Source organism: Microcaecilia unicolor, chromosome 6 (genome assembly GCF_901765095.1).
Source record: "Microcaecilia unicolor chromosome 6, aMicUni1.1, whole genome shotgun sequence".
NCBI classification, from domain to species: Eukaryota; Metazoa; Chordata; class Amphibia; order Gymnophiona; family Siphonopidae; genus Microcaecilia; species Microcaecilia unicolor.
In genome coordinates, this window is record NC_044036.1 from 170,498,022 (window position 1) to 170,524,698 (window position 26,677).

The following is a 26,677-nucleotide window of genomic DNA, read 5'->3' on the forward strand; positions in this document are numbered from 1 at the left end:
AGCTGGATGTTTCCCCACAAGCATTTTAATGCTTCCTCTGTACATGCTGGCAAATACACATGCAGTCCTACACATCTTTGTAGCGTTTTTACAAAAACCTTTTGCATTTGCAGAGCCAGGGTGAACTTTGCATGTTCTGACCTGGACATCTTAATTCCTTCTTCTATGTTCTTTGAAAAAGGGGCATTAAGATGTGCCATGCTGAGACATTATCAATGGTCCATTGAATTCAGCATCCTGTTTCCAGTGGAGGCCAATCCAAGTCACTTGGAAAGCTACAGAAGATGCTAATAAAAGTGAGATATTTGATTCTCTTCATGCCAAATGTTCAGTGACCTATCCATTTAAATAGGACTGTTGAATATGTGGTCCTAAACTTAAACAGATAAGTTTTTCATTTAAGGGGCCCTTTTACTAAGCTGTGTCAGACACCAATACTTAAAAGGGCTTACCGTGGGACACACTCAGACATCCAGCAGTAAGTTTGACACAAAGAAATTTTTTATTTTTTTCCATGGAGGGGGCATGTTAGAGGGTAGAGCAAGGATGTTTCTGTGCTAATTGGTTATCACATCTATATTATCACGCTCTAATTACCGTAGGATTAGTGCATGAACCCTTACCACCTACGAAATGGATTGTGATAAGTGCTCGCACACTCATTTTTGTTGATGGCTGCATGCTAATAGAGCATGTAATCCAAAATAAAGGTGTCAATAATCCAGAAATATATATTTCTCAAAATGTTCCACTGTGGAGAATGAACTGACCAGGAGCAGAAAGCCTCAGATTCCCCTCCTCCACCATTTAAAAAAGAACCTTTCTTTCAGGTGGCAGGATTTAAGTGGGGTGAAGTTTGCATCATCAGCATAAAACACCTCCAGTACTCAGCTATTAAAACTCCATGTGGTTATGTATCTATCTGGTTACCCTATTTAAAGTGACTACAATTTTGTAAAAATGCACAAAAAGGACTTAGCTTGTTTCCAATGTCCGAATATTCAACACACCGACTGGGGCCACAATTTCACCTCTCGGCTGTTTCAAGGTGCTTTCATTTTATCAGTGATGCTGGAAAATGTGTGGTATGACAAAAACCGATAAAATGAAAGCACCTTGAAACAGCCGAGAGGTGAAACTTTGGCCCCTGTTGGTGTGTTGAATATTTAGACATTGGAAACACTTAACAGCTGCCATGGTCAGTGCTTTTTTTTTTTAACACCTGCTGTGGTGCTCAAAAATATCCATATATTCAGTGCCACTATCCAAATTGTGTTGGGGGTGCTGAGTATCCGGATAAGGCACACTATGGCAAAACTTATCCAGACAGTAGCATTATTCAATGTACTATCCAGATAACTTATCTAGATAAATTAGGACAGCTTTTTATCTGTCCTAAGCTATCTGGCTAAGTTATCCGGAGACTGGATTGAATATTGCCACTATCACATAAATACCAAGCACCCACTTCAGCCTTTTTCTGTATATTTTACACAGTGGATATTTTACAGTAGGTATACACATAGGTGGAATCTGGGTATGGCATGGGTGGGATTCACAAATGAAGATTACCAGTAAAGTGTAGTACAATCACTACCTTGCTGGCTACACCTTCCTTTCAATTACCTCTTTCCCGATTGTGCAACCCTCCTGATCATACAGCCTCCCCATCACAAACCCCCAGGTTCAGGCTCCTCCTGATCAGTAACCCATCCCTCAATTACAGCCTTCCCTGTTTGGACTTGCAATCCTCCAAATCCCTTCCAAGTTCTTCCCTCTGGACCAAAACCACCCTCCGGACTGCTTTCTTAACCCTGAAATGATTACTTCTAGTGGTAGTATGGCAAGAATATCACTAGGGGTCATTGCTGCCATTTTGCAGCTGGCTCAGAATAGAGCAGGGGACCACTCCCACTGGTGGACACTAGACCACCAGGGATCACCTCTGGCTACATCTTGGGTATGGGTTAGGGGTGAGAATCCCAGGGTGGTGGGGGAAGAGTGAATTTTGGTCTGGGAAGGGGGTTTGGAGGATCAGAGGGTGGTCCAAAAGGGGGCAGGTTCTTTATCTGCTGTCATCTGCTAAGTTACCATGTTATTAGGGACAGACTGCCACTTGCAATGACATATGAAATGTCAATGAAATATCCTATGTTATTGCATGTTGTTACAAAATGAAAATGAGCAGAAAACAGATTTTGTATTTTGTCATTCACCAATAATAGTGCATGCTATTTGGAATAGTGTATTGAGAGAGAACGTATAGGAGGTTGCTCAATTCCCTTACTAACACTCCCTCACAGGATCACATTAAGAGGCTAGAGACTGCAGTGTTTAAGTGCTCCAGGTCTGCGGTCATAACACAGTCCCTCTATTTTTTCATGCATAGATCACTATGGACGCCCCTCAGGTCACATTCAATTAACCCTTCCATTCCCAGTTCATGTTGGTCTTGTCATGCCCAACTGGGCACTCTCAAACACCTTATTTTTGACTGTGTATGCATTCAACCATTTTGGAATGAAGTGTGGCTCACTTTATCAGATATGTTTCATTTCACTGGTCGTATGTTATACAAATATGTGTTGCTTCGAGACCAGTGTTTTCAATCCATGTTAAGTCAGACTGAATGCTTGCTTGTTAATACTTTACTCACTTTAGCCTTGAGAATTGTATTTTGCCACTGGAAGACTCTGACTCAAGCTACACACCAAGGCTGGTGGAATTTAGTATTTCAGACTTAAAAGTATGAAACATTCCTTGCTAAAAAGTTACATCGCTATATCTCTTATAAGGATGAGTGGCCTTTGTTACTAACGTACTTTAGAGATGCATGTTGAGAAGTCCTGTCCCTCCCTTTTCCTTAACTCTTCTTTTTCTCTCTTTTCTCTCCCTCACGCTTTTTGACATTTGTATACTATTATGATGCTCTATCATATGTTATTCTGTTCTTAAATCAATAAAAATACTAAGACATAAAAGAAAGGTGAGGTTCAAGTAGGCACAGACTGAGACATAGTTAAAATACCTACAGGAGGAACAGAACAGAGAGGCCCAGAAAAGGAAGGAAGGGTCCTCCAGGGGGTTCCCAGGAAGGGCTACAGCCAGGCTTTGGGAAGAAGGGAACTTCCTCTTCATATATGCCTCCACTATACGTATGTCCAGGCTGAGAACAGAAGACTGCCAAAGGTAGGAAGTATTTTTCCTGCAGCAGAGAAAATCTGGCCTGGAATGATCATTGGACCCTGGTAGACTACATAATTTGGCTTCCATATAAGCCATAAAATTCCAGAGGGGAAGACAAGTGCAAATTAAGAAACAGATTCTGAGCAAGTAGTGCCCAGTGTGGAGCTGTAATATGGAATTGAGCTTCAGCTAGAACAGTCGGAAAATCCAGTCTGGAGTAAAGATTGTAGCCTGAGCCACTATTATCCAGCCCTGAGGTACAGCAGGTCACAGAAACCCCAAGTTATTGGTCAGATATAAGGGTGGCATTTTAAGTATATAGACTGCCTTGAAAATAACTCAACAAGGTTCATATCATAGGAATAATACAACAAATATCTTCAGAATAAAACACATGAATTCACAACAGAATGTCCACGCTCATTAAGAGTAGATCAAAGTAATATATCACAATTTAAACCTATAAATCTATACGATTTTAATAACAAGTTAAACCTCCATTCTTCCCATTCATTACAGTAACATAGTAAATGCTGGAAGACAATAGTCACAATTGGCAATACAGTCTATCCAGTAGAGGTGCATCCAATTTATATAGATGTATACACAAAATCCTTTATTTATTTATTTATTTATTTATTTATTTATTTATTTATTGCATTTGTATCCCACATTATCCCACCTCTTTGCAGGCTCAATGTGGCTTACAATAACTCATGGATAGTGGAATGAGATGAGAATTGACATTTGGTGCTACAGAAGTAGTTTGGGTAGCATGGTAATGGAAAACAAGATAATAACATAACATAAAGCATTCTTTACATTGCTAGATATGTGTGGGGATTTCACAAGCTTTGGTTTTTGTGGTATATCTTGTCGAAGAGATATGTCTTCAGTTGTTTGCGGAAGTTGGTCAGTTCATAGGTCGCTTTTAGGTTCCGTGGCAGTGCATTCCAGAATTGCGTGCTCATATAGGAAAAGGTTGATGCGTGCATTAGTTTATATTTTAGGCCTTTGCAGTTAGGGAAATGAAGATTAAGGAATGTGAGAGACGATCTTTTAGCATTCCTGGGTGGTAGGTCGATCAGGTCCGCCATGTAGGCTGGGGCCTCGCCGTGGATGATTTTGTGCACCAGGGTGCGTACCTTGAATGTGATGCGTTCTTTGAGTGGTAACCAGTGTAGTTTCTCTCATAGGGGTTTTGCGCTTCCGTATTTTGGTTTTCCAAATATGAGTCTGGCTGCTGTGTTCTGGGCTGTCTGGAGTTTTTTGAGTATTTGCTCTTTGCAGCCGGCGTAGAGTGAGTTGCAGTAGTCTAAGTGACTGAGTACTAGTGATTGTACCAAATTCCGGAAAACGGTTCTAGGGAAGTATGGTTTTATTCTTTTTAATTTCCACATTGAGTGGAACATCTTTTTGGTTATGATTTTCACGTGATTCTCTAGTGTCAGGTGTCGGTCAATGGTGACTCCTAGGATTTTCAGGGTTTCTGAAATTGGTAGATTTAATTTTGGGGTGTTGATGGTGGTAAATTTGCTCGTATTATGCTGAGAGGCGAGTACTAGGCATTGGGTTTTGTTATGTGACCCAACATCAACTCATTCCTCTTCAAAGTCTTATCTGTTTTCAGAATCCTTTTCTTACAAGTGTCCTCCACACGCTCTAAACATGCCTGCAATATGTTCTCTCTTATGCTACTAGGCCATTTCAAATTATGTCATCATCATTCTGCTTCCCATAAAGCCAAAAACCAAGCCTCCTTTCCTTCTTGTTACCAGGTTTTGCGATACTTTCCAGTCACCAAAGTTAATGATGCTGTAAAAAAAAGAAGAAGATGGGGATTCCCCAAATTCACTGCAGATTACGCTTTAATTATGATACCCCAATGTCAATTTTTGGAATCCAGGTGCCATTGTATTATTACCACTCCATGCAGATTTACCCTAGTACTTTCTTGTGCATCTGATATAATCACACTACTTCTGTTTAAAGTTGTAGCTATCAGTTCATGCAGGTTACCCGAGTTCCCGCTGCCTATTTGTGCATTTATTTCGTTGGAAAAAAAAGACCTCTAATTCCTCTGATTCAAAGACAACCTTTTTCTCATTGGGAAACAAGTTTTAAAAAAACAACCTCAAAATACAATAACAATAATGAACATTAATGCATATACAAACATCAACAACAAATGGGTTTACCACTGCAATTACCATTCTATATAGGTTATTTCAGTGCATTCTTAAAAGCACAAAGCAGCCACACCATTGCTGTTATGGGTTGAATTACAACTCTGTGCAGGTTGCACAGTGCTTCATTATCATCCTCTTTCACTCCAGAGGTCCTTTGCATTTATCCCATTCTGTTTTTCTGTTAAGCCCTACTAGTAAAGCTCAAGTACTTGACTAGCCCCGGACAATCCCACTTGTTCCTGGAGGAACTCAAAAGCTTTTTATGATATGATCCACGTCACTGGAAAGAAAGCGCCTGGGAAACCCTTATCAGTTGGTATTTATAAACAGCAGAAGTTCGACAGCATGGAGCTTCCAAAAGGGCTGGGGTGACCTGTACTGTGGGACTATGGCTAAAATCCAAATTTCAAAGGGCATAGGAAGGTCCTTTTTGTGTTATGTTTTAGCATGCATGAAAGAAAACCAACCATAGTGGGCTATTAAAATGTAGGGCCTGACATTCAGCTGGCAGCACTCAAGGTTTTGCTGACTTCTGGTGGCATTAAACCCGGAAATTCAATGCCAGGTCATGGCTGGCATTCTGCATTGAACTTCCAGGTTTGTGGAGCCTGCTAACACATAGCCAGGTAGAGTGTGTGTGGGGGGGGGGGGGGGTTCTTTTACAAAGGCGCACTAGCGTTTTTAGGGGTCGCAGTAATGACGGGAAAGATATTTTGTAAAAATAATCCAAAGCAACTGAAATATCGTTAGATATATCTCCGTATATTTGAAAAACAATCTTCCTGAAATACAGAGCTGATACTCTCTGTCAGTATTGGTGTCCGACAGAAGTGCAAAATGCATAAAATCAAGCCATTGGGATGTAGGAGGAGCCAGCATTTTTAGAAGACTGGCCCCCCAGACATCTCAAGCAAGCAACAGAGCACCCTAGGGGGCACTGCTGTGGACTTCATATAAATGCTCCCAGGTACACATCTTACTGCTGCTCCCTTATCTTGACTGCTAGGCCCCCCAAAACTCATTACCCCCCAACTGTACACTATTACCATAGCCCTTAAGGGTGAAGCACCTTTATTAATACTACTACTACTACTACTACTATTACTTAACATTTTTAGAGCGCTACTAGGGTTACGCAGCGCTGTACAAAATAAACAAAGAAGGACGGTCCCTGCTCAAATGAGCTTACAATCTAAAGAACGAAATGTCAAGTTGGGCAGTCTAGATTTCCTGGGTAGAGGTGTTGAGGTTAGGTGCCGAAGGCGACATTGAAGAGGTGGGCTTTAAGCAGAGATTTGAAGATGGGGAGGGAGGGGGCCTGATGTATGGGCTCGGGGACTTTGTTCCATGCGTGGGGTGAGGTGAGGCAGAAAGGGCGGAGCCTGGAGTTGGCGGTGGTGGAGAAGGGTACTGAAAGGAGGGATTTGTCTTGAGAGCGAAGGTTACGGGTAGGAACGTAAGGGGAGATGAGGGTTGAGAGGTAAGGAGGGGCTGCAGATCGAGTACATTTGTAGGTTAGTAGCAGAAGCTTGAATTGAATGCGATACCTGATCGGAAGCCAATGAAGTGACTTGAGGAGAGGGGTGATGTGAGTGTATCGGTTCAGGCGGAAGATAAGACGTGCAGCAGAGTTCTGAACGGACTGAAGGGGGGATAGGTGGCTAAGTGGGAGATCAGTGAGGAGTAGGTTGCAGTAGTCAAGGCGAGAGGTAATGAGAGAGTGGATGAGAGTTCGGGTGGTGTGCTCAGAGAGGAAAGGGCGGATTTTGCTAATGTTATAGAGGAAGAAGCGACAGGTCTTGTCTATCTGCTGGATGTGCGCAGAGAAGGAGAGGGAGGAGTTGAAGATGACACCGAGGTTGCAGGCAGATGAGACGGGGACGATGAGGGTGTTATCAACTGAGATAGAGAGTGGAGGTAGAGGAGAAGTGGGTTTGGGTGGGAAGACAAGAAGTTCAGTCTTGGCTATGTTCAGTTTCAGGTGGCGGTTGGACATCCAGGCAGCAATGTCGGATAAGCAGGCCGATACTTTGGCTTGGGTTTCCGCAGTGATGTCAGGTGTGGAGAGATAAAGCTGGGTGTTGTCAGCATAAAGATGATACTGGAAGCCATGAGACGAGATCAGGGAGCCCAGGGAAGAGCTGTAGATAGAGAAAAGAAGGGGTCCAAGGACAGAACCCTGAGGGACTCCAACAGAGAGCGGGATAGGGGTGGAGGAAGAGCCATGAGAGTGTACTCTGAAGGTACGATGGGAGAGATAAGAGGAGAACCAGGAGAGGACAGAGCCCTGGAACCCAAAAGAGGACAATGTGTCAAGAAGTAAGTTGTGTCAAAAGCGGCGGATAGGTCGAGGAGAATAAGGATGGAGTAATGACCTTTGGATTTGGCGAGGAACAGGTCATTACAGACTTTGGATAATGCCATTTTTGTCGAGTGAAGTGGGCGAAAGCCAGATTGAAGCGGATCGAGGATGGTATGAGAGGCGAGAAAATCAATGCAACGGCTGTGAAAGGCGCGTTCAAGTATTTTGGAGAGGAAGGGTAGGAGGGAGATGGGGCGGTAGTTGGAGGGACAAGTAGGGTCAAGTGAAGGTTTTTTGAGGAGAGGTGTGACAACAGCATGTTTGAAGGTCTCAGGGACAGTCGCGGTGGAGAGAGAGAGGTTCAGGATATGACAGATGGGAGGGGTGATAGTAGGAGAGATGGTGATAAGTAAGTTGGTGGGGATGGGGTCTGAGGAACAGGTGGTGCATTTCGAGGAGGAGAGAAGATGGGCGGTTTCCTCTTCAGTGATATCAGGAAAAGTGGAGAAGGAGGCCTGGGTTGATTGGTTGAGGGAGTGGGTGATAGGATGAAGAGGAGGAGAAGGTTTAGTGGTGAATTCGAGGTTGATCTTCTAGACCTTGTCGCAGAAGTAGTCAGCCAGTGATTGAGGAGAGAGTGAGGGGGGGTGGGAGCGGAGGGCACTTTGAGGAGGGAGTTCAGGGTGGTGAAGAAACGACGAGGGTTAGAGCTGAGGGAGTTAGTCAAGTGAGTGTAGTAGTCCTGTTTGGCGAGGAATAGGGAGGACTAGAAGGAGGATAGCATGAATTTGTAGTGAATGAAGTCAGTATGGGTGCGAGATTTCCTCCATAGGCGTTCAGCCGATCGGGAGCAGGAGCGAAGGTAACGGGTGCAAGGGTTAAGCCAGGGCTGGGGATTAGTGCGCCTTGTGGGACGGGAAACAGACGGTGCAAGGGTGTCTAGGGCGGAGGAGAGAGTGGCATTATACTTGGAAACAGCCTTGTCAACGGACTCGGAGGGCGTGATGGACGGGAGGAGATCAGAGATACTAGTGGATAAGGTGGGGGGTCAACAGCCTGGAGATTCCTGGAGGTAGTGGTTAGTGTTGGGCGGGACTGAGGGGGAGGGTGATGAAGTGTGAATGTGATCAGGTGATGGTCAGAAATGGGAAGCGCAGAGACGCAGAGATTAGAGGACGAGCAGGTAGAGGAGAGGACGAGATCAAGACAGTGACCAGATTTGTGAGTAGGGGTGGTGGAGCTCAGTTGGAGGTTGAAGGAGGAAGTTAGGGTGAGGAATTGAGAAGCATATGAGTCGGATAGGTTATCAGTGTGTATGTTGAAGTGACTAAGAATGAGGGATGGGGATGAGGGCTCAAGAAAAATGGAGAGCCAGGCATCGAAATCAGTAAGGAAGGAAGGGAGGGACTTATCAGGGGGGCGGTAGATGACTGCAACTCGGAGTGGCAGCGGGTAGAATAGACGGATGGAATGGACTTCAAAGGATGAGAAGCAGTGAGACTGTGGTAGGAGGAGGGGTTGAAAACTGCAGGAGGGTGAAAGTAGTAGGCCAACGCCGCCACCGCGGCTAGCTGTGCAGGGCGAATGGGAGAAAAGGTAGCCTCCGTGGCAAAGGGCTGCGACTGAGGCAGAGTCGTCGGGGGTGAGCCAGGTTTCGGTTAGGGCGAGCAGATGGAGGGAATGGGAGATGAAGAGATCATGGGTGAAGGTAAGTTTGTTGCAGATTGAGTGGGCATTCCACAGGGCACACGAGAAGGGGAGGGAGGAAGGGGGGAGGAGGGGAATGGAGATGAGATTGGAGATATCGCGGGAACGTTTGCATAGATGAGACGAGGACGAGGACATGTGTGGTGGACCTGGGTTGGGATTGATGTCTCTCGCGGATAGCAGGAGAAGGAGGAAGAGAGAACGGAGAAGGGTGGGGGAGGTAGGGCGATGAAGGCGCCGAAGGCAGGATGCGCAGAGGAGGAATGGGGAAGGGTTCATGGCAGGAAGGAGGTGTTGGAGGTTGAGAGCTAGGAAGGAAGAGGAGGACAGTAGGGATGGTGAGGTGGAGGGGGATAGGGGTAGGTAGGGTATTGCAGCAGTGAGCAGGACGGGGGGATGGGTAGTGAGTTCGTGTGGTAGACAGCGGAGGGAGGGGGTAGGGCGAGGAATAGAATGTGAAAGGGGGACATAGGTAGTGAGAGAGGTAGGGAGTGAGTGAGCAGGCAACTTGGACAAGCTGGTGGGGTGGAGCAAGCTGATGCAGATGGACTGGACGCTGGATCAGGCGGGCTGGAGCAAGCCAGTGCAGATGGACTGGATCGAGCAGGGGAAGCTGGATCAGGCTGACTAGAGCAAGCAGGATTAGGCGAGCTGGAACAGCAGGAGCAGAAGGCTAAAGAGCTGGATTAGGCTGACTGGAGCAAGCTGGATTAGGCGGGCTGGAATGGCAGGAGCAGGTGGCTGGAATAACCAGGAAGAGCTGGTTCCGGCGGAGGTTGGAGCAGATGGACTGGGACGAGCAGGAAAAGCTGGATCAGGCGGGCTGGAGCAAGCTGGATTAGGCGGGCTGGAACAGCTGGAGCAGGTGGCTGGAACAAGCAGGAAGAGCTGGATCCGACAGAGGCTGGAGCAGGTGGACAGGGACGAGCAGGGGGAGCTGGATCAGGCGGGCTGGAGCAATCTGGATTAGGCAGGCTGGAACAGCTGGAGAAGCTGGAACGAGCAGGGAGAAGCTGGATCAGGCAGACTGGAGCAAGCTGGATTAGGCGGGCTGGAACAGCTGGAGCAGGTGGCTGGAACAAGCAGGAAGAAGCTGGATCCAACGGACTGGAACAGGGTGCAGATGGACTGGAACGAGCAGGGAGAAGCTGGATCAGATGAAGTGGAACAAGCTGGACGAGCTGGATCAGGCGGGCTGGACCAAGCTGGAGCAAGCAGGAAGAAGCTGGATCCGACGGACTGGAACAGGGTGGTGGAGATGGACTTTTAAGAGTGGCTGGAAAGTTGGAATCTCCTGTAGTTTGATGACCTCGGGGTCTGTGCTCACATTTCGAAGGGTCTGGGTTTCCTGGGCCACAACAACTATGTCATCCATTTTGGCTCGCTGCTTTGCTGGAGAAGGGGAAGCTCCTAGGGCTTCTCTGGGGATCCCACGCTTTGTCCGCGTGTTTTGTTATGCCACACGCTTCCCGATTGCTGGTTGCACTGCCTTGAAGCTGGACCTGGTCTGCACTTTCGTCGTTCCCTGACCGCGTGCCACAGGTCGGTGCCGTGCGTCCGACCGGACAATCAGCTGCAGTGCCGATCCGACCTTGGCGATCCTCCAGCTTGTACCTCCGTCGTGAGCGCCAATCCTTCTACCGCTGGGCGCTGGGCCGATCCTTCTACCGATCGGAGCGGAGCGAGATTGCTGGGCGCTGGGTCGGTAGGCCTGAGGCAGGGTCAATCGCTGGAGTTGTGCCCAGGTGGCAGCCTCGTGGGAGGGCTCGACTCGCTCGCGATTCTCTGCGATCTCCCGATGAGTCACCACCTCAGCTTTCGGCCTCCTCCTTCGGCGGTCCCCACTCCAGAGGAGATATTCCACCTCCTCATCCACAATGGGTTTCTAGTGAGTTTTGGAGGGCTCACAGTTTTCTCCACAAGTGTAACAGGTAGGGGGAGGTACGGGCCTGGGTCCTTCTGTCTGCAGTGCACTGCACTCACCGCTAGACTATTCCAGGGACATGCATGCTGTTCTAATGCACCTGAGTACAACATCTGAGACTGGCATAGAGAATGGCAAGTAATGTTGTAAATCACACTTTTTTTGGGGGGGGAGGGGTGGGAGGAGGTTAATGACCAGTGGGGGAGTAAGGAGAGGTCATCCCTGATTCCCTCCAGTGATCATCTGATCTTAGTTTTAGTCCTGGACGGTTTTATTTTGTTCCATTATGGATGAAAATGTCCAAGTGTTAGGAATGCCCAGATCCCGCCCTTAACACACCCCTGACATGCCCCCTTGTGATTTGAACACACTTCTGACGGACTCCATAGAAAAACTTCTAAAAATTGTTTTGAAAATACCTATTTGGACTTTTTGTGAGAAAAATGTCCAAATGCAGATTTATGCCACTTTTTGGACGTTTTTCTCTTTTGACAATGAGCTGCTTTGAATATTGACACGGTAACATGACCTTCAACAAAATGAGCATTGAAATAAATAAATAAATAAATAAATAATAGAAATGTCACAAATCTCAAACAACATAACCATACAAAACATTGCTTTTTTCCTTTTATTGTCTTTGTCCACTTGGATTTATAAAAATAAAGGTCAACAAGTCATAGGTGATACTTTTTATTGGACCCAATACATTTCTGACTAGCTTTCCAGAGTAAACACTGTTTATTATTATTTACTCATTCTTGCACTAATCTTATGAATGGATCAGAACTCTTGAAAATTAATCAGAAATGTATAAAATTAATCCAATCAAAAGTATCACCAATGTCTTTGTTGACCTTTATTTCTATATTATACAAGCTCTTAAACCAGCCACGGAACTGTGTGTTGCCTAAATGCCAGAGATATGCGTGGAACTTACATAAATGCCAGAGATATGCGTGGAACTTACAGTTTTCTATATGCTATGGCACTCATTTTACAAGCCCTATTTAGATTCAATACATGCATACACCAGCACTTAAACATTTATCTTGCATAAACATTTTGGAAAGCTTGGGATATGTACATATTAGACCCTAGGATGTGCAAACTGCAAGGGAGTTGTCCTGGGTTTATTTTGGGTGGGACAAGGGAGTGGCAAGTTCATAGCCATTTAGTCCCCATTTCAGAAGCGGACTAACCTCCGGTTTCTATATAGGTCACTCCAGGGGCAGTCCAAGGCAAGATGCTACCCCCTTCCCAGGCAGAGATGCCACCATCCCTCCCACAAGGGCCAAGATGCCACTGCCCCCCCCCCCCCCGCCCAGACTTTGCCTATGTGTATGGAAAACAGGTGTGAGGATGTTATAATCCCGTTGTATCGCTCCATGGTGCGACCGCACCTTGAGTATTGTGTTCAATTCTGGTCGCCGCATCTCAAGAAAGATATAGTAGAATTGGAAAAGGTGCAGCGAAGGGCAACTAAAATGATAGCGGGGATGGGACAACTTCCCTATGAAGAAAGATTAAGGAGGCTAGGGCTATTCAGCTTGGAGAAGAGACGGCTGAGGGGAGACATGATAGAGGTATATAAAATAATGAGTGGAGTGGAACAGGTGGATGTGAAGCATCTGTTCACGCTTTCCAAAAATACTAGGACTAGGGGGCATGCGATGAAACTACAGTGTAGTAAATTTAAAACAAATCGGAGAAAATTTTCTTCACTCAACGTATAATTAAACTCTGGAATTTGTTGCCGGAGAAAGTGGTGAAGGCGGTTAGCTTAGCAGAGTTTAAAAAGGGGTTGGACGGTTTCCTAAAGGACAAGTCCATAAACCGCTACTAAATGGACTTGGGAAAAATCCACAATTCCAGGAATAACATGTATAGAATGTTTGTACATTTGGGAAGCTTGCCAGGTGCCCTTGGCCTGGATTGGCCGCTGTCGTGGACAGGATGCTGGGCTCGATGGACCCTTGGTCTTTTCCCAGTATGGCATTACTTATGTACTTATGTACCTGTAAAATATACTACTACTACTTATCATTTCTAAAGCACTACTAGACGTACACAGCGCTGTACACTTGAACATGAAGAGAGCTACAACCTTATGCGTGGAAAGGCAGCACTGTAATTACACCGGGCTCTAAAACACCAGTGCACAACCTAGTGAAACAAAAAAAAAGGGCTGAAAATACTACACGCTAGCAGAATACTGCACCTTGATCACACATGAAAAACACATGACACAACAGATATGAAGGCAAAATACTGAACTGGAAAGTTACCTCAAGAAGTCAGACTCAGCACGCAGCAATACTAGAAAAATCGAAACTTACATGCAAAACATCACAAATGCATATTTCCAAAAGCTGACATATTCCAGTTAATAAATTCTGAATAAAATACTTTTTTCTACCTTTGTTGTCTGATCATTTAGTTTTTCTATTCGCTTTGGTCCCAGTGTCTTCTGTTTTATGCAGTGTCTTCTTTCCATTTGATATTTTTTCTCTCACCATGTCCACCATCCTCCTGTGTCCTTATGCGTCCTGTCTATCTGTAGCCCTGTCCCTATCCTTTCTCCACTTTAAACATCTGCCCTCAAAGTGTTTCAATCCAGCCCTTAAATTCAGCAATTTTCCCTCCATCCATATCCAGCATTTCTCCTCACTCCCTTCTGTCCCTGGATCCATAATCTCCCTCTTTTTCTCTTTCCCCTCTAGTGTATATCTATCCCTCCCTCTCATCCTTCCCCATGCACAACCTCTCTTCCCTCCTTCTTCTCTCCCACTGCCCATATCACTCTCAGTATCTCCTTTCCTTGCACCCTGGGCCCAACATCTATCTCTTTCGTCCTCTTCCTTCCCCTTATAGTATCCCTCCCATCCCCATACAGCATCTCTCTCTCTCTCTCTCTCTCTCTCTCTCTCTCTCTCTGTCTCCCTCCCTCCCACATCCATGTTCAACATTTCCCCTTTTCTCTTGCTGTGCATCTGTTCCTTCCTCCTCCTTAACATCCAGCATTTCTCCCTCTCTCTCCCCATGCATCTCCCCCCAACATTTCCCACCTCCCTCTCTCACCTCTACCAGCCAGCATGCTGCCTCGGTCCCTGACTCCCTGCAGCATTCTTGTCTTCACCCGTACCTGTCACCGTCAGCGCTGCCTCCCGCACGTGACCCCAACCCCCTGCAGGGCCCACCCAACATCCCCTTGCAATTTGCAATTTGCCTGCATCGGTCCCTGACTCCCCTGGCTGCTGCCCTTGCAATTTGCCTGCCTCGATCCCTGACTCCCTAAAGCATTCTTATCTTCACCCGTACCCGTCAATGATGCCTCACTGCCTGCCATTCATTCTCACAGGCAGCTCCGTTCCCGCTCCCCTTTGCCGCGTCCACTCCTCCGGCTCTCTCTGATGCACTTCCTGTTTAACAGAGCTGCCTGTGAGAATGAATGGCAGGCAGTGAGGCATCGCTGACGGCGACGGGTATGGGCAAGGGGATGTTGGGTGGGCCCTGCAGGGGGTTGGGGTCACGTGCGGGGGGGGGGGGGGGGCAAGGAGAGCTGCCGGTTGGGGACTCCCCGACAGGGAGAGCAGGAAGGACAGTGGGAGAGCTCCCTGGCTGCTGCGGAAGCCCTGCGTTTGTGAGGGCAGCAGCCAGGGGAACATCAAGATTGGGCTGGGGAGGCTTAGCCTCCCCAAGCCTCTTATACGGGGGCGCCTATGACAGACAGACAGAACAAACAAGAGATAGGGGAATATTAAAGTGAGGATGATAAAATAAGGGTTCTGAACAAGTGAATAAGGGTTAGGAGTTAAAAGCAGCATCAAAAATGTGGGCTTTTAGCTTAGATTTGAAGACGGCCAGAGATGGAGCTTGACGTACCAGCTCAGGAAGTCTATTCCAGGCATATGGTGCTGCAAGATAAAAGGAACGGAGTCTGGAGTTAGCAGTGGAGGAGAAGGGTGCAGATAAGAGAGATTTACCCAGTGAACAGAGTTCCCGGGGAGGAATGTAGGGAGAGATGAGAGTGGAGAGGTACTGAGGAGCTGCAGAGTGAATGCACTTATAGGTCAATAAGAGGAGTTTGAACTGTATGTGGAAATGGATAGGAAGCCAGTGAAGTGACTTGAGGAGAGGGCTAATATGAGCATAGCAACACTGGCGGAATATTAGTCGTGCAGCAGAATTTTGAACAGATTGAAGAGGAGAGAGATGGCTAAGTGGGAGACCTGTAAGAAGCAAGTTGCAATAGTCTAAGCGAGAGGTGATAAGCGTGTGGATGAGGGTTCTGGTAGTGTGCTCAGAAAGGAAAGGGCGAATTTTGCTGATATTATAAAGAAAGAAACAACAGGTTTTAGCAGTCTGTTCAATGTATGGAGAGAAGGAAAGGGAGGAATCGAAGATGACCCCAAGGTTACGAGCTGATGAGACAGGAAGGATGAGAGTGTTATCCACAGAAATAGAGAATGGGGGAGGAGGAGAGGTTGGTTTAGGGGGAAAGATGAGAAGCTCAGTCTTGGTCATGTTTAGTTTCAGATGGCGCTGAGACATCCAGGCAGCAATGTCAGACAGGCAGGCTGATACTTTGTTTAAACATCCATTCACTGCCTTATTGAAGGAATTCACTCAAGACGGTGTACAGCAAAAATAAGCAAAGCATAAGCAACATGTGCTATGTAAGATATATGCTTATTTATAGACTAGTACTTATGAATATTTTTGCATTTACATGCCATTATTCTAAGCATTTATGTGGATAATAATCAGTGTGTAAAAGTTTTTGCCTATTTTATAGAATTACCCCCATTGTGCACTGAGTGACTTTTACTAAAAACAATTTTTTAAAAAATTACCTTCGAATAGTGGGCAAACCTTTCTCCAACACGTGATACCGCCTTCACTAGTAAATTGTCCAAGGGCAGTCTCCAGGAAAAATACTGGTATTCCACAGAAAATAAAGAAAACCACATATGGAATAAGGAAAGCACCTGAAAATAAATAAAGCAAGAGATATCAATATAATCGGCTCTATTTAATGCATTTTTGTAATTACTGTAAAATGGTGAACAAGATTTTTTCTACATTTAAGTTTCACAGCTGCTTATTGCTTGCTACTATATACCCATTTCCCAAGAAAATACTGTATGTGGCATGTGCATTAGAGGCCTAAAACACATACATATATGTTGAAAATCCATCTCTTTAAGCAAGCTTACCCAAACGACCTGACCTAACCCATACACATTTCTATTATTCTGACGATGTCTATATATTAACCATGTTACCCTAACTACTCCATACTATCCTAGTCTTCCCTTCCCCATCCTTCCTTCACCCTACCCATCCCTATTTCTCTATCTGCATTACTCCTCCCCATGTTAACTCACACATTTCCAAAGCCTTCTATTACTATGTTACATTATAGTTCGTAATATTCTCTTTACTGAATCTAACAATTGTAAATCTGCTTAATATGTAAGCCACATTGTACCTGCTTCTGTGGGAAAGTGCGGGATATAAATGTAATAATAAATAAATAAATATACAGCACCTATATTGTTAACAGTCATGGTTATATTTTAATTGTAGTTTACATTTGGAATGAGGAAAGAAAGGAAACTTGGACTGATTACAAACTAGGTGTCTACTAATAGCTGGTTAGGATTATTTTCAGCTGTAGAGACAAGCACACAAGCAAAATGTTCAGAGACAGCAGTACAAACAAATGTTTTAGTTAAAAGAGAACATAGGGGTCCTTTTACAAAGGCGCACTGAAAAATGGCTTGCGTTATGTAGGCGTGTGTTTTGGGCGCATGCAGATCTATTTTTCAGCATGCCTGCAAAAAAAATGCCTCTTTCAAAATTTTTGCCGAAAATGGACATGCGGCAAAATCAAAATTGCCGCGCGCCCATTTTGGGTCTGAGACCTTACCACCAGCCATAGACCTTGGGCGGTAATGACCTACGTGCGTCCACTACGCACGCCTGAAAATAAAAAATATTTTTCAGACACACGTAGCGGACCTGCACCAAAATTGAAATTACCGCAAGGGCCATGCGGTAACCGGCAGTAACTCCAATTTGGCGTGCATTGGGCATGCATAGGTGCCTACGTGGCTTAGTAAAAGGGGCCCATAGTTAATAAACTGTTGCCTGAAAGGAATATAGGTTGCCCAAAATTTTGGTGCAAAAATGCAAGGCATTGAGCACAAATCCTATGACAACATCTGGGCACTCATAGAGTGCAAGTAGCCATTTGCATGCCAACATTTAAACACTATCATTAACATTTTACCTAAATTTACATTATCCAGATTGCAGTGGCCTTAAATACAAATCTACCTATGCATCCAACTTCTCCTTCACAGGCACACAACTATGGAATGCACTACCCAGAACCTTAAAATCAACTCAGAATTATTTAAATTTCAGCAAATTATTGAAGACCACCATGTTCAAAAAGGCATATCTTCCAGACTCAACCTAATCTTAATTTTTCCTGTTTTCAGCAAAATCCATGGACCTTATTATCTTGTATTACCCTGTACTATCTTTTGTTACCTCTGTTGTTTTATATGATACCTATATGCTTAATAATCTACGATTACATTGTTCATTTATACTTTCTGAACTGTAGCCTACCCTACGATTATATGTAAGCCACATTGAGACTACAACTAGTGGGAAAATGTGGGGTATAAATGTATTAAATCAATAAAAATAAATAAATCTTTAAAATTCATGTGTTAGCATGTAAATGTTTCATTTGAGCATGTTACTTATAGTATTTTCTAAATTGCACACGTAAGTGTGGAACTTGCCCATGGCCTACCCATGGCATACCCACTTGTATGCCACCCTTCCAGCTGCATGCTATGTGGTTTGCTCGTGAAGGAGGGAATTCTATAAATGGGGCTCAAAATTTGGCGCTAGAAAAAATCAGTGCTAAGCATGATTCTATAAAGAACTCATGTTCTTTAGAGAATCACGCTTAGCGCTGATTCCCACATCTAACTGTGCGTGCCAGAATTATACCTGGTGTAAATGCTGGTGCCCAAGTTAGGCATACTTACTTAGCATTCTATAACTACACATGTAACTTTTCAGAAAGCCCCTGACACGCCAATGCCCCTCCCATTGACACACCCCTTTTAAGACACACAAAGGTGCAAATTTTAATGAGTGCCACTTAACATCAATAATTGGTTGTTGGCACCCAATTATTGATGGTTAAGAGCTCATTAGCCAATTAATTTGTGCTCACATCTCAGCGGTGTGCCCAAATTTGGGTGCCATAGATACAATTCAGGGGGCAGGTTTGTAGATTACCGTTTAATGCTCAACCAGCATTTATGCATCTGGATATTATATTCATGCATATAATGGCCATATGACACTTACATTTAGGCAATAAGATTATAGAATGAGAGGGACACTGACTGGGTCCATTTACTAAGGCGTGTCGAAAAATGGCCTGTGCTAGTGTAGGCATGTGTTTTGGACGTGTGCAGGTCCATTTTTTAGTGTTCCTGCAAAAAAAGCCTTTTTTAAAGCTGAAAATGGATGAACGGCAAAATAAAAGTTGGCACACATGCATTTTGGGTCTGAGACCTTACCACCACCTACTGACTTAGCAGTAAGGTCTCACACGTTAACTGGGCAGTAATCGTCAGTGCACGTGCACTGCCGCCCGGTTAGCGCCGCACACCAGAAAATAAAAATATTTTCCGCTGCGCATATCGGACGTGCGTAAAAATTAAAATTACTGCCCAGGGCATGTGGTAGCTGGGCGGTAGTTCTAATTTGATGTGCGTTACATGTGTGTAGACGCCTACACACCTTACTAAAAGGGCCTCTCAGTATTTTATAGTCAATGCGACTACCTAACAGAATATATATATTAGTCTCACTGTGGAGCAATAGGAACACATAATTCCAGCATACAATTTGAATTTACCATTGTCTGTAAGGTACAATAATGTAAATCCCATACAAAATATATAGTGCTTAAAAAATACAATATGCATTAAAAACCATGAGGGCTTTTTTGGAGTAACATGACAGAGATTGCCAATTTTGTATGATGATTCTTCAGCCAATATTCAAAGCAATTTAAATGAGCAGAAAAGGCTCCCTGCCTGCTTAAGTCACCTGCGGCCACCCAACTGCCAATATTCAGCTGCACTTAGCCAGGCAGTGCCACTGAATATCAGCTCTGACCAGCCATCCAAAATATGGGCAGGTCAGGGACAGTACAGGGGACGGTGCTGGGGAGAAGCTGGCAGTTATGTGGGTACTAGCAATATTCAGTGCCGGGCCCACATAGCTAAATGGCCAAAATTAGGACAGCTCGAAAACTGTGTAGTACTTGCTTAGTACCATGAGAGGCTGTGGCAGCCATTTTCTTCAGGCAGCTGTGAGTAGGCTTTGTTCCTTCCCTCAGTGAACCACTAGGGAGCTAAGTGAGGCTCGGGATCCTACCCAGATTGGGGGGGGGGGGGGGGGTTGGAGGTTGAGGGGATGTTACAGAAGGATGGGGATTCTGAATGGTGCAGGCTGGAGGAAAGGGGAAGGGATGGAGGGAGACTTTTTCAGGGGCCACAGGGCTCCATATATCTTTAAAATGTTTAAGCAGGTCCTGGGGCCTGTATAACTGTCTTATGTGGGCCCCAGCTGAATATTGGCCAGGACTTACATAAGCTCCAGCTGGCCTTCCCCACTTAAATTAGCCCCAGATAGTCAGTGATGGTGACCAGACACGGCCCGGCACTTAATATCTGAGGATAATTTTGCCCGCAGCTATTGGAGTTTTAAAAACTGCTGACCGCCGTGGCCTGAATATTACTCCCTATATTTATTAGGCATTATTGCAGGAATGTAAAAGTTTGATAAAATATGTCCTGTATAGTAGCAACGAATTAATATCCAAAACGTTTGCCTATCTCAAACCAGGTTTTAGCCAGGTAAAGCCACCTTGTAAAAAAATATGGCCCTTATAACTGGTTATAGAAGTCATTAACGGCTTGAGCAGGATTTACACATGTAAATAGCTATTTACAAAAACTACACTTTCTGGCAGGTAGGAAATGCATAACTTGTTTAGTCAAATTTTTTCTACCCTGAGCCCCCCAAAAACCTCAAACAGCCAGATTTTATCAAGATAATAAGGAGCATCGCTTAAATAGCTTGAAAAGTCAAAATCCAGAATCCCAAGGTTAGAACTCTCAGAAATGTTCCCCAATCCACTTTTATTTTTTACCGAAAATTGACAGGCGGCAAAATCAAAATTGCCACGTCTCCATTTTAGGTCTGAGATCTTACCACCAGCCATTGACCTAGCAGTAAAGAATCTGGGCGTTAATGATCTACGCGCATCAAATGCCACTTGGCGCGCGTCCATTACGCGCACCAGAAAATAAAAAGTATTTTTCAGACGTGCATAGCGGACGTGCACCAAAATTGAAATTACCACAAGGGCCACGTGGTAACTGGGCAGTAATTCCAATTTGGCACACGTTCAGCACACGTAGGTGCCTTATGCAGTTTAGTAAAAGGCCCCTAAAAAAGGTAAACAGAATAAAAGTTCTACAGGAAACAAAATACACTGTGGATTCTTTTTAGCTATAAACTCCATATGTGAAGAGAACAGCAGTGGGTGTATACTACTGTCTGCCTGGCCGAAGTGAAATGTTAAGAAAATGAAGCTAACCAATTTAGCAACATAATAATAATGGGCGATTTCAATTACCCCAGTACTGACTGGATAAATGTTATATGAAGACATGCAAGGGATGTTGAGTTTCTAGATGAAATTAAAGACTGCTTCATGAAGCAGAACTGATAAAAGGGAGAGCTATTTTAGACCTAGTCCTTAGTGGAATAGAGGATTTCATATAAGAGGTAATAGTATTGCGGCCATAATGATCATAACTTGATCAAATCTAACTTCGGGGCCCTTTCATCAAGCAGCAAGGGTTTTTTTTCCCACACACCAGGGCCCTTTTTACCACAGAGGGTAAAAAGACCCCAGGCACACATGCCATGCAGTAAGATTCTATATACTATGCCTTAATTTCCGCAAAGAAATCTATTTATTTATTTGTTACATTTGTATCCCACATTTTCCCACCTATTTGCAGGCTCAATGTGGCTTACATAATACCGTAAAGGCAATCGCCAAGTCCGGTATGGAAACAAATACAATTTGATATTAGGGTCAGGTAAGGTTAGTATATTCAGGTACACAGAGATTGAAGATAGGAAGGAATATATAGTGTCCAGTGGCGTTTGTGGCCTGGATGGCACCCGGTGCGGATCACTGATGCGCCCCCCAGGTTCCGATGTGCCCCCCCCCGGCGAAATGACACCTCCCCCCCTGGCGAAATGACACCCCTCCCGGGTGCACGTTGCTGGGAGGGGGTGCCGCAGTGTGCGCCTGTCAGCTCCGAAAAGTAACTTGTTCTGGGGCAGAGGGAGCTGCAGCAAACGAGCAAAGATAGCGAACTCGGAGCCAGGCACACTCCGCAGCACCCCCCAGCGGCGTGCACCCGGGGCGGACCGCCCCCACCGCCCCCCCCCCCCCTTGGTACGCCACTGATAGTGTCCAATACAATCTATGGTTTTGCTGTGTTGCAGAGTTGAGGCATCTAAATTAGGTCGGTGGGGAATGCTTTTCTGAATAAGTAGGTCTTTAATGATCTCCTGAAGTTTAGATGGTCGTAGATTGTTTTCACTGTCTTTGGCAGTGCATTCCACAGTTGCGTGCCTATGTAGGAGAAGTTGGATGCAAAGGTTAATTTGTATCTGAGTCTTTTGCAGCTTGGGTAGTGGAGATTCAAGTAGGTGCGTGATACTTTGGTTCTGTTTCTGGTTGGGAGATCGATCAGGTCGACCATAAATCCTGGGACTTCACTGTAGATAATCTTGTGGACCAAGGTGCAGATTTTGAAGGTGATACGTTCCTTGATTGGGAGCCAGTGCATATTCTATAACAATGCATGTAACTTCACTGGTAGAGTAGCTATTTAACAAGCAATTATCAGCACTAATTGGCATTGATTTATGCGTACAACTCGCTAATTATATTCTGCAACGTGGTGTGCGTAAATTCTAAGTCACATATTTGAAAAGAAGGCATGGCTAGGGGCAGGTCGTGGGTGTTTCTAAAATCGATGTGCATTATTATATAATATATCCGCTCTGTGCCTAATTTAGGCATCGGGATTTACACCAAGTAAAACATGGCCTAAATGGACGTGACCAAATTTGGTCACGTGGAGAGGAACTCGGTGTATTCTGTATACCATGTGGAAATTTTAGCCTATTCTATAAAATTTAGACATACGTTAGAGAATACGCCTAGGCATTTTTTTTTGCACGTGGATTTTTCAAGCACCATATATAAGGGTCCTTTTACCAAGCTGCGGGGAAAAGGACCCTGTGCTAGCGGCAAGGGCTATTTTTTCCACGTGCCAGGCCCTTTTTACAGCAGCGGGTAAAAAGACCCCAGGCACACATAGCCATGCGGTATGAGAACTCTTACCACATGGCCATGCGACAGGGAGCCCTTACCACTACCCAATGAGGTGGAGATAAGGGCTCCTGCACTAACCCAGCAGTGCACACTGCCCAATTACTGCTGAGTTACCACTGCGCAAGCCATTTCTGAGGGTTTTCTTTTTCCCCCAGAAGTGGCGTGCGCTCAGGGAAGAACTACCGCCGGCGGCTGCATTTTGTCAGCGTTACTCCTGGAAGAGCGAGCGGTAAGCCCGCATTGGGCTTACCGCCGCTCTGTAAAAGGGCCCCATAGAATCTAGCCCAAAATGTGCACATTCCCCTGTATTAAACAAAAACATTGTTTTTATAGCCAATAACTGCTTGCAGTGCTGTACAGTACTACATCGATCTTCCAATAATGAAATTTTCTTAATGCCTGTATCATTGTATTTCTGTACTATCAATCTTTTTAACAACTCTTTTGTGGTCTGGTAATTTCCTTCTTTCCTCCTGGGCTTCTATTCAAATGGAATCTCTCTGCTGAGCTCAATCAGAGGAAAGCTTCTTTGTCAAGTTCCAGGGAACCCTTCCCATTTTGACTCCCTGCCATCTAGGCCAGTCATTGCAACAACAGCCATCAGCTACTCATTAGGTGTCACAGTTAAGTGATGGTGAGATATTTCCCACCTTCCCAATGGACAGTAAATGTTTCTTCTCTGAAAGACCAGCTCAGGAATAAAACCAAGATCAACCCTATGGCAACAATAGGGGTAATTCTGTATAGTAGATACTAACAGTTATGCACCAGTTAGTTTAGTTTATTATTTTTACTCCCCCTTTATTCAGGGCAGATTCCAACAGAAACATACAACATTTCAGAACTGCTAAATAAAACCACCCCAAATCACATCAACAGGTCATAATTCACAACACTTTCCAAGGCTTGGGTTTCTCTCTTGGGGCGAACCCATTCTAGTGCACCCTGCCCTTCACAAAGAAAAGAGAACTCTCCCCAAGGCTCCCGCTGGCTTCTCTAGGATTGATCACGTTAGCACACTGGACGCCTCATGGTGCCCATTTAGAAATCTAGTATAGGAGTATATGTATGTGTGTGTGTCTATGTACACACATACATACATACACCTAAGCACAATTCTGTAACTATGCATTGGTAGAACCTGGGATGGATCATGTCCATGGTCCGTATGGGGGGAATTCTATAAATGGTGCTATAAAAAACCACATCATGCAACAGCATGAATGTCGTTTACGTGATTGAATGTCCTTGCAAACTAATTTATGTTGGTTGCAGCAGCCATTCCATAAAAATGAGGCTAAATGAACACAAATCACCATCATTGGCAAGACATGTGATTGCAAGTAATAGAGGTTTATCCAAGTAGGGTGGGAGGGAAGTCATTTGGAAAGAATGTTAAACTATAGGACTGAGTTCAGAACTTGAATGGTTCACATTACTTTGATTCCACGATCCTTATTGGTGGATTTTTGAATCTGCTATTTTCATAAATGAACTTTAAAACATGCTGCTGCCAACTTGACGATAACTAAGGACACAGCCAGCATGTTTGGTTTGGCAAAAACATTGGTGAGAATTTCATGTATGCAACATGACTCACGTGAAACCATATGAACCCCCAAATCCAACACTGACTACTTTTTTATGTATCTACAAGTGTATTTTTTTCTAATTTATTATGAACCTAGGAACAATTTCAAGTTAAAGCAAAGAAAAAGTTTGGACCAGTGATGATATGGGAGATACCTAGTCGGGTGGTAAAAAGGAAACAGTTATTTCCATCTGAACTCTCCAAAGAGGTCCTACTTCTTTAATTAAGGGTTAAAAAGTAAGCTCATCAGGTATACTTTGCTTTGATCTTTTGATTTGAGCTTGCGAAACACTGATGTACATAAGATTAAACCTTTATCCTTATCTGCTGGAAAAAAAATTGGCATTCAAAAAATCAGTTAATCAATGAAGGGAGCATACACTTTATAGAATCATGCATAGTGCTGAGTCTCATACCTAACATTAGGCACCAGACTTATGCCTACTGAAACCTGGTGGAAATGTTGGCACCCAAGTTAGACATGTCGAGGCAGTGTTCCATAACTACACATGTAACTACTTGGAATGCCTCGGCATGCCCATGCCCCTCCCATCACCATGCTCCCTTTTAGGATACGTACTATGAGTTAGGCACCCTGCCTTACTGGACAGCGTACAGTCAGATGTGCACGTAAATTCTAATGAATGCCAATTAACATCAATAAATGGTTGTAGGCACCCAATTACTGATGGCTAAGAGCTCGTTAACTGATTAATTTGTACACATATCTCTGCAGTGTACTCAAATTTAGGTGCAATATGTAGAATCTGGGGGCATGTGCATAGTTTACAGAATGCTATGTTATGTGTGTATCTCAGGAATGTAAGTGCACCCACGTAATGACCATAACACAACTCTTCCGCTCACTGTTCCACATGAACTTCTTATTACCACAACATCACTTTGTATTTGTTCACACCGGAGTCTGCAAACGCACCTCCGGTACTATGTAAGCCACATTGAGCCTGCAAATAGGTGGGGAAATGTGGGATACAAATGTGACAAATAAATAAAAATAAAATAAATTTATGCTAGCTCTGTGGCTTGTGTAAGTGTATATGACAATCCCCTGCTTCTATAAAAGTTGCCAAAAGTTGAAGGCATAAATTTAAGCACGTTCCTGATTTGCGTGCAAAATTTAATAGAATAATGAGCCAATCAGTGCCAATAATTGGCTTAACAAGCAATTATTGGCACTAATTAGACTTAATTAGGAACAACGCATGTAAAGTTAGGCATGGGATCTATGCCTAAAATTTACACATGGTCTGAAAAAGGAGGTGCAGAAATAGGAGGGTCATGGGCATTTCAGGGCAGAACAGGGGCATGGTTTCTAGTTATACCCATAATTACAGAATAATGGTGCTCTGTGCATAAATTTAAGCAATTTTATATGGTCACCTGGATTAAGAGGGCAAAAAGAAGACTATTTTCAGTCTATGCATAAAGACAATTAGGCATCTCTGTATCTTTATAAAATACCAATAAAACCTGCAGTAATCGATAAAATACAATATATAAATCTTATATGCTGTCAAACACCTGCTGCTTAAGACAAAAGAAAATTATCAAGATAGACTATCGCATAAAATATTTTTGAAATAATCATGTTTTCAGCAATGCAAGCTCAACCCAAAGAGAATTCATAAATTTGGGGCAATTGCAAAAAATCACTTTTTATGAGAAGATAAGTGAATATGTGATGTTAAGCATAAATCCAGTTTATATAAATGTAAATGCCTATGTGGGTAAAACAAATCTATACATATTTACACCTGCCCAACTGGAGTTGTAACTGTATACATGAGATCGTAAGTATTTTGTGAAGTATGCACATACAGGGTGAGGCAAAAAAAAAGTAATTCCATAGAGGTTTTTGCTGTTTTCTCAGCAACCACTTTGAATTTCAAAGAGAAATTTTATGTACGTATTTACCCCCCTTTTACAAAGCCACATAGCAATGCCAACACATCCCATTCACTTTGAATGGGCTGTGTTGGCATGACTGCACCAGAAGGCACTAGTGCGTCTTTGTAAAAAGAAGGAGGGGTTAGTCATTATACTTACATATTACTATTAAGCAACATTTAATTACCTTAAGATATGTTGATGTACTGATATTTTAGCGTTACTACCTAGCAATTTTTATGCGTTAAAAATGTTCGAGCTAAAACACAGTAAAATAACATCATTCAAAAGATACAATTAAACAAAGTGTCAAAACTTTGCAGTCACTGTGAAT

The 26,677-nt window shown here is 44.1% G+C and overlaps 1 protein-coding gene across 3 annotated transcripts in view; it reads right to left on the reverse strand.

The window, feature by feature from the left end:
• The window catches only part of SLC6A11 (solute carrier family 6 member 11), a 310,046-nt gene that overhangs the window by 239,836 nt on the left and 43,533 nt on the right, over window positions 1-26,677 (reverse strand). For all 3 annotated transcript variants that reach the window (XM_030207198.1, XM_030207197.1, XM_030207199.1), the window contains one exon: window positions 16,165-16,299. In XM_030207198.1, coding sequence (XP_030063058.1) covers window positions 16,165-16,299 — 135 coding nt within the window. The remainder of the gene's footprint in view (window positions 1-16,164; window positions 16,300-26,677) is intronic.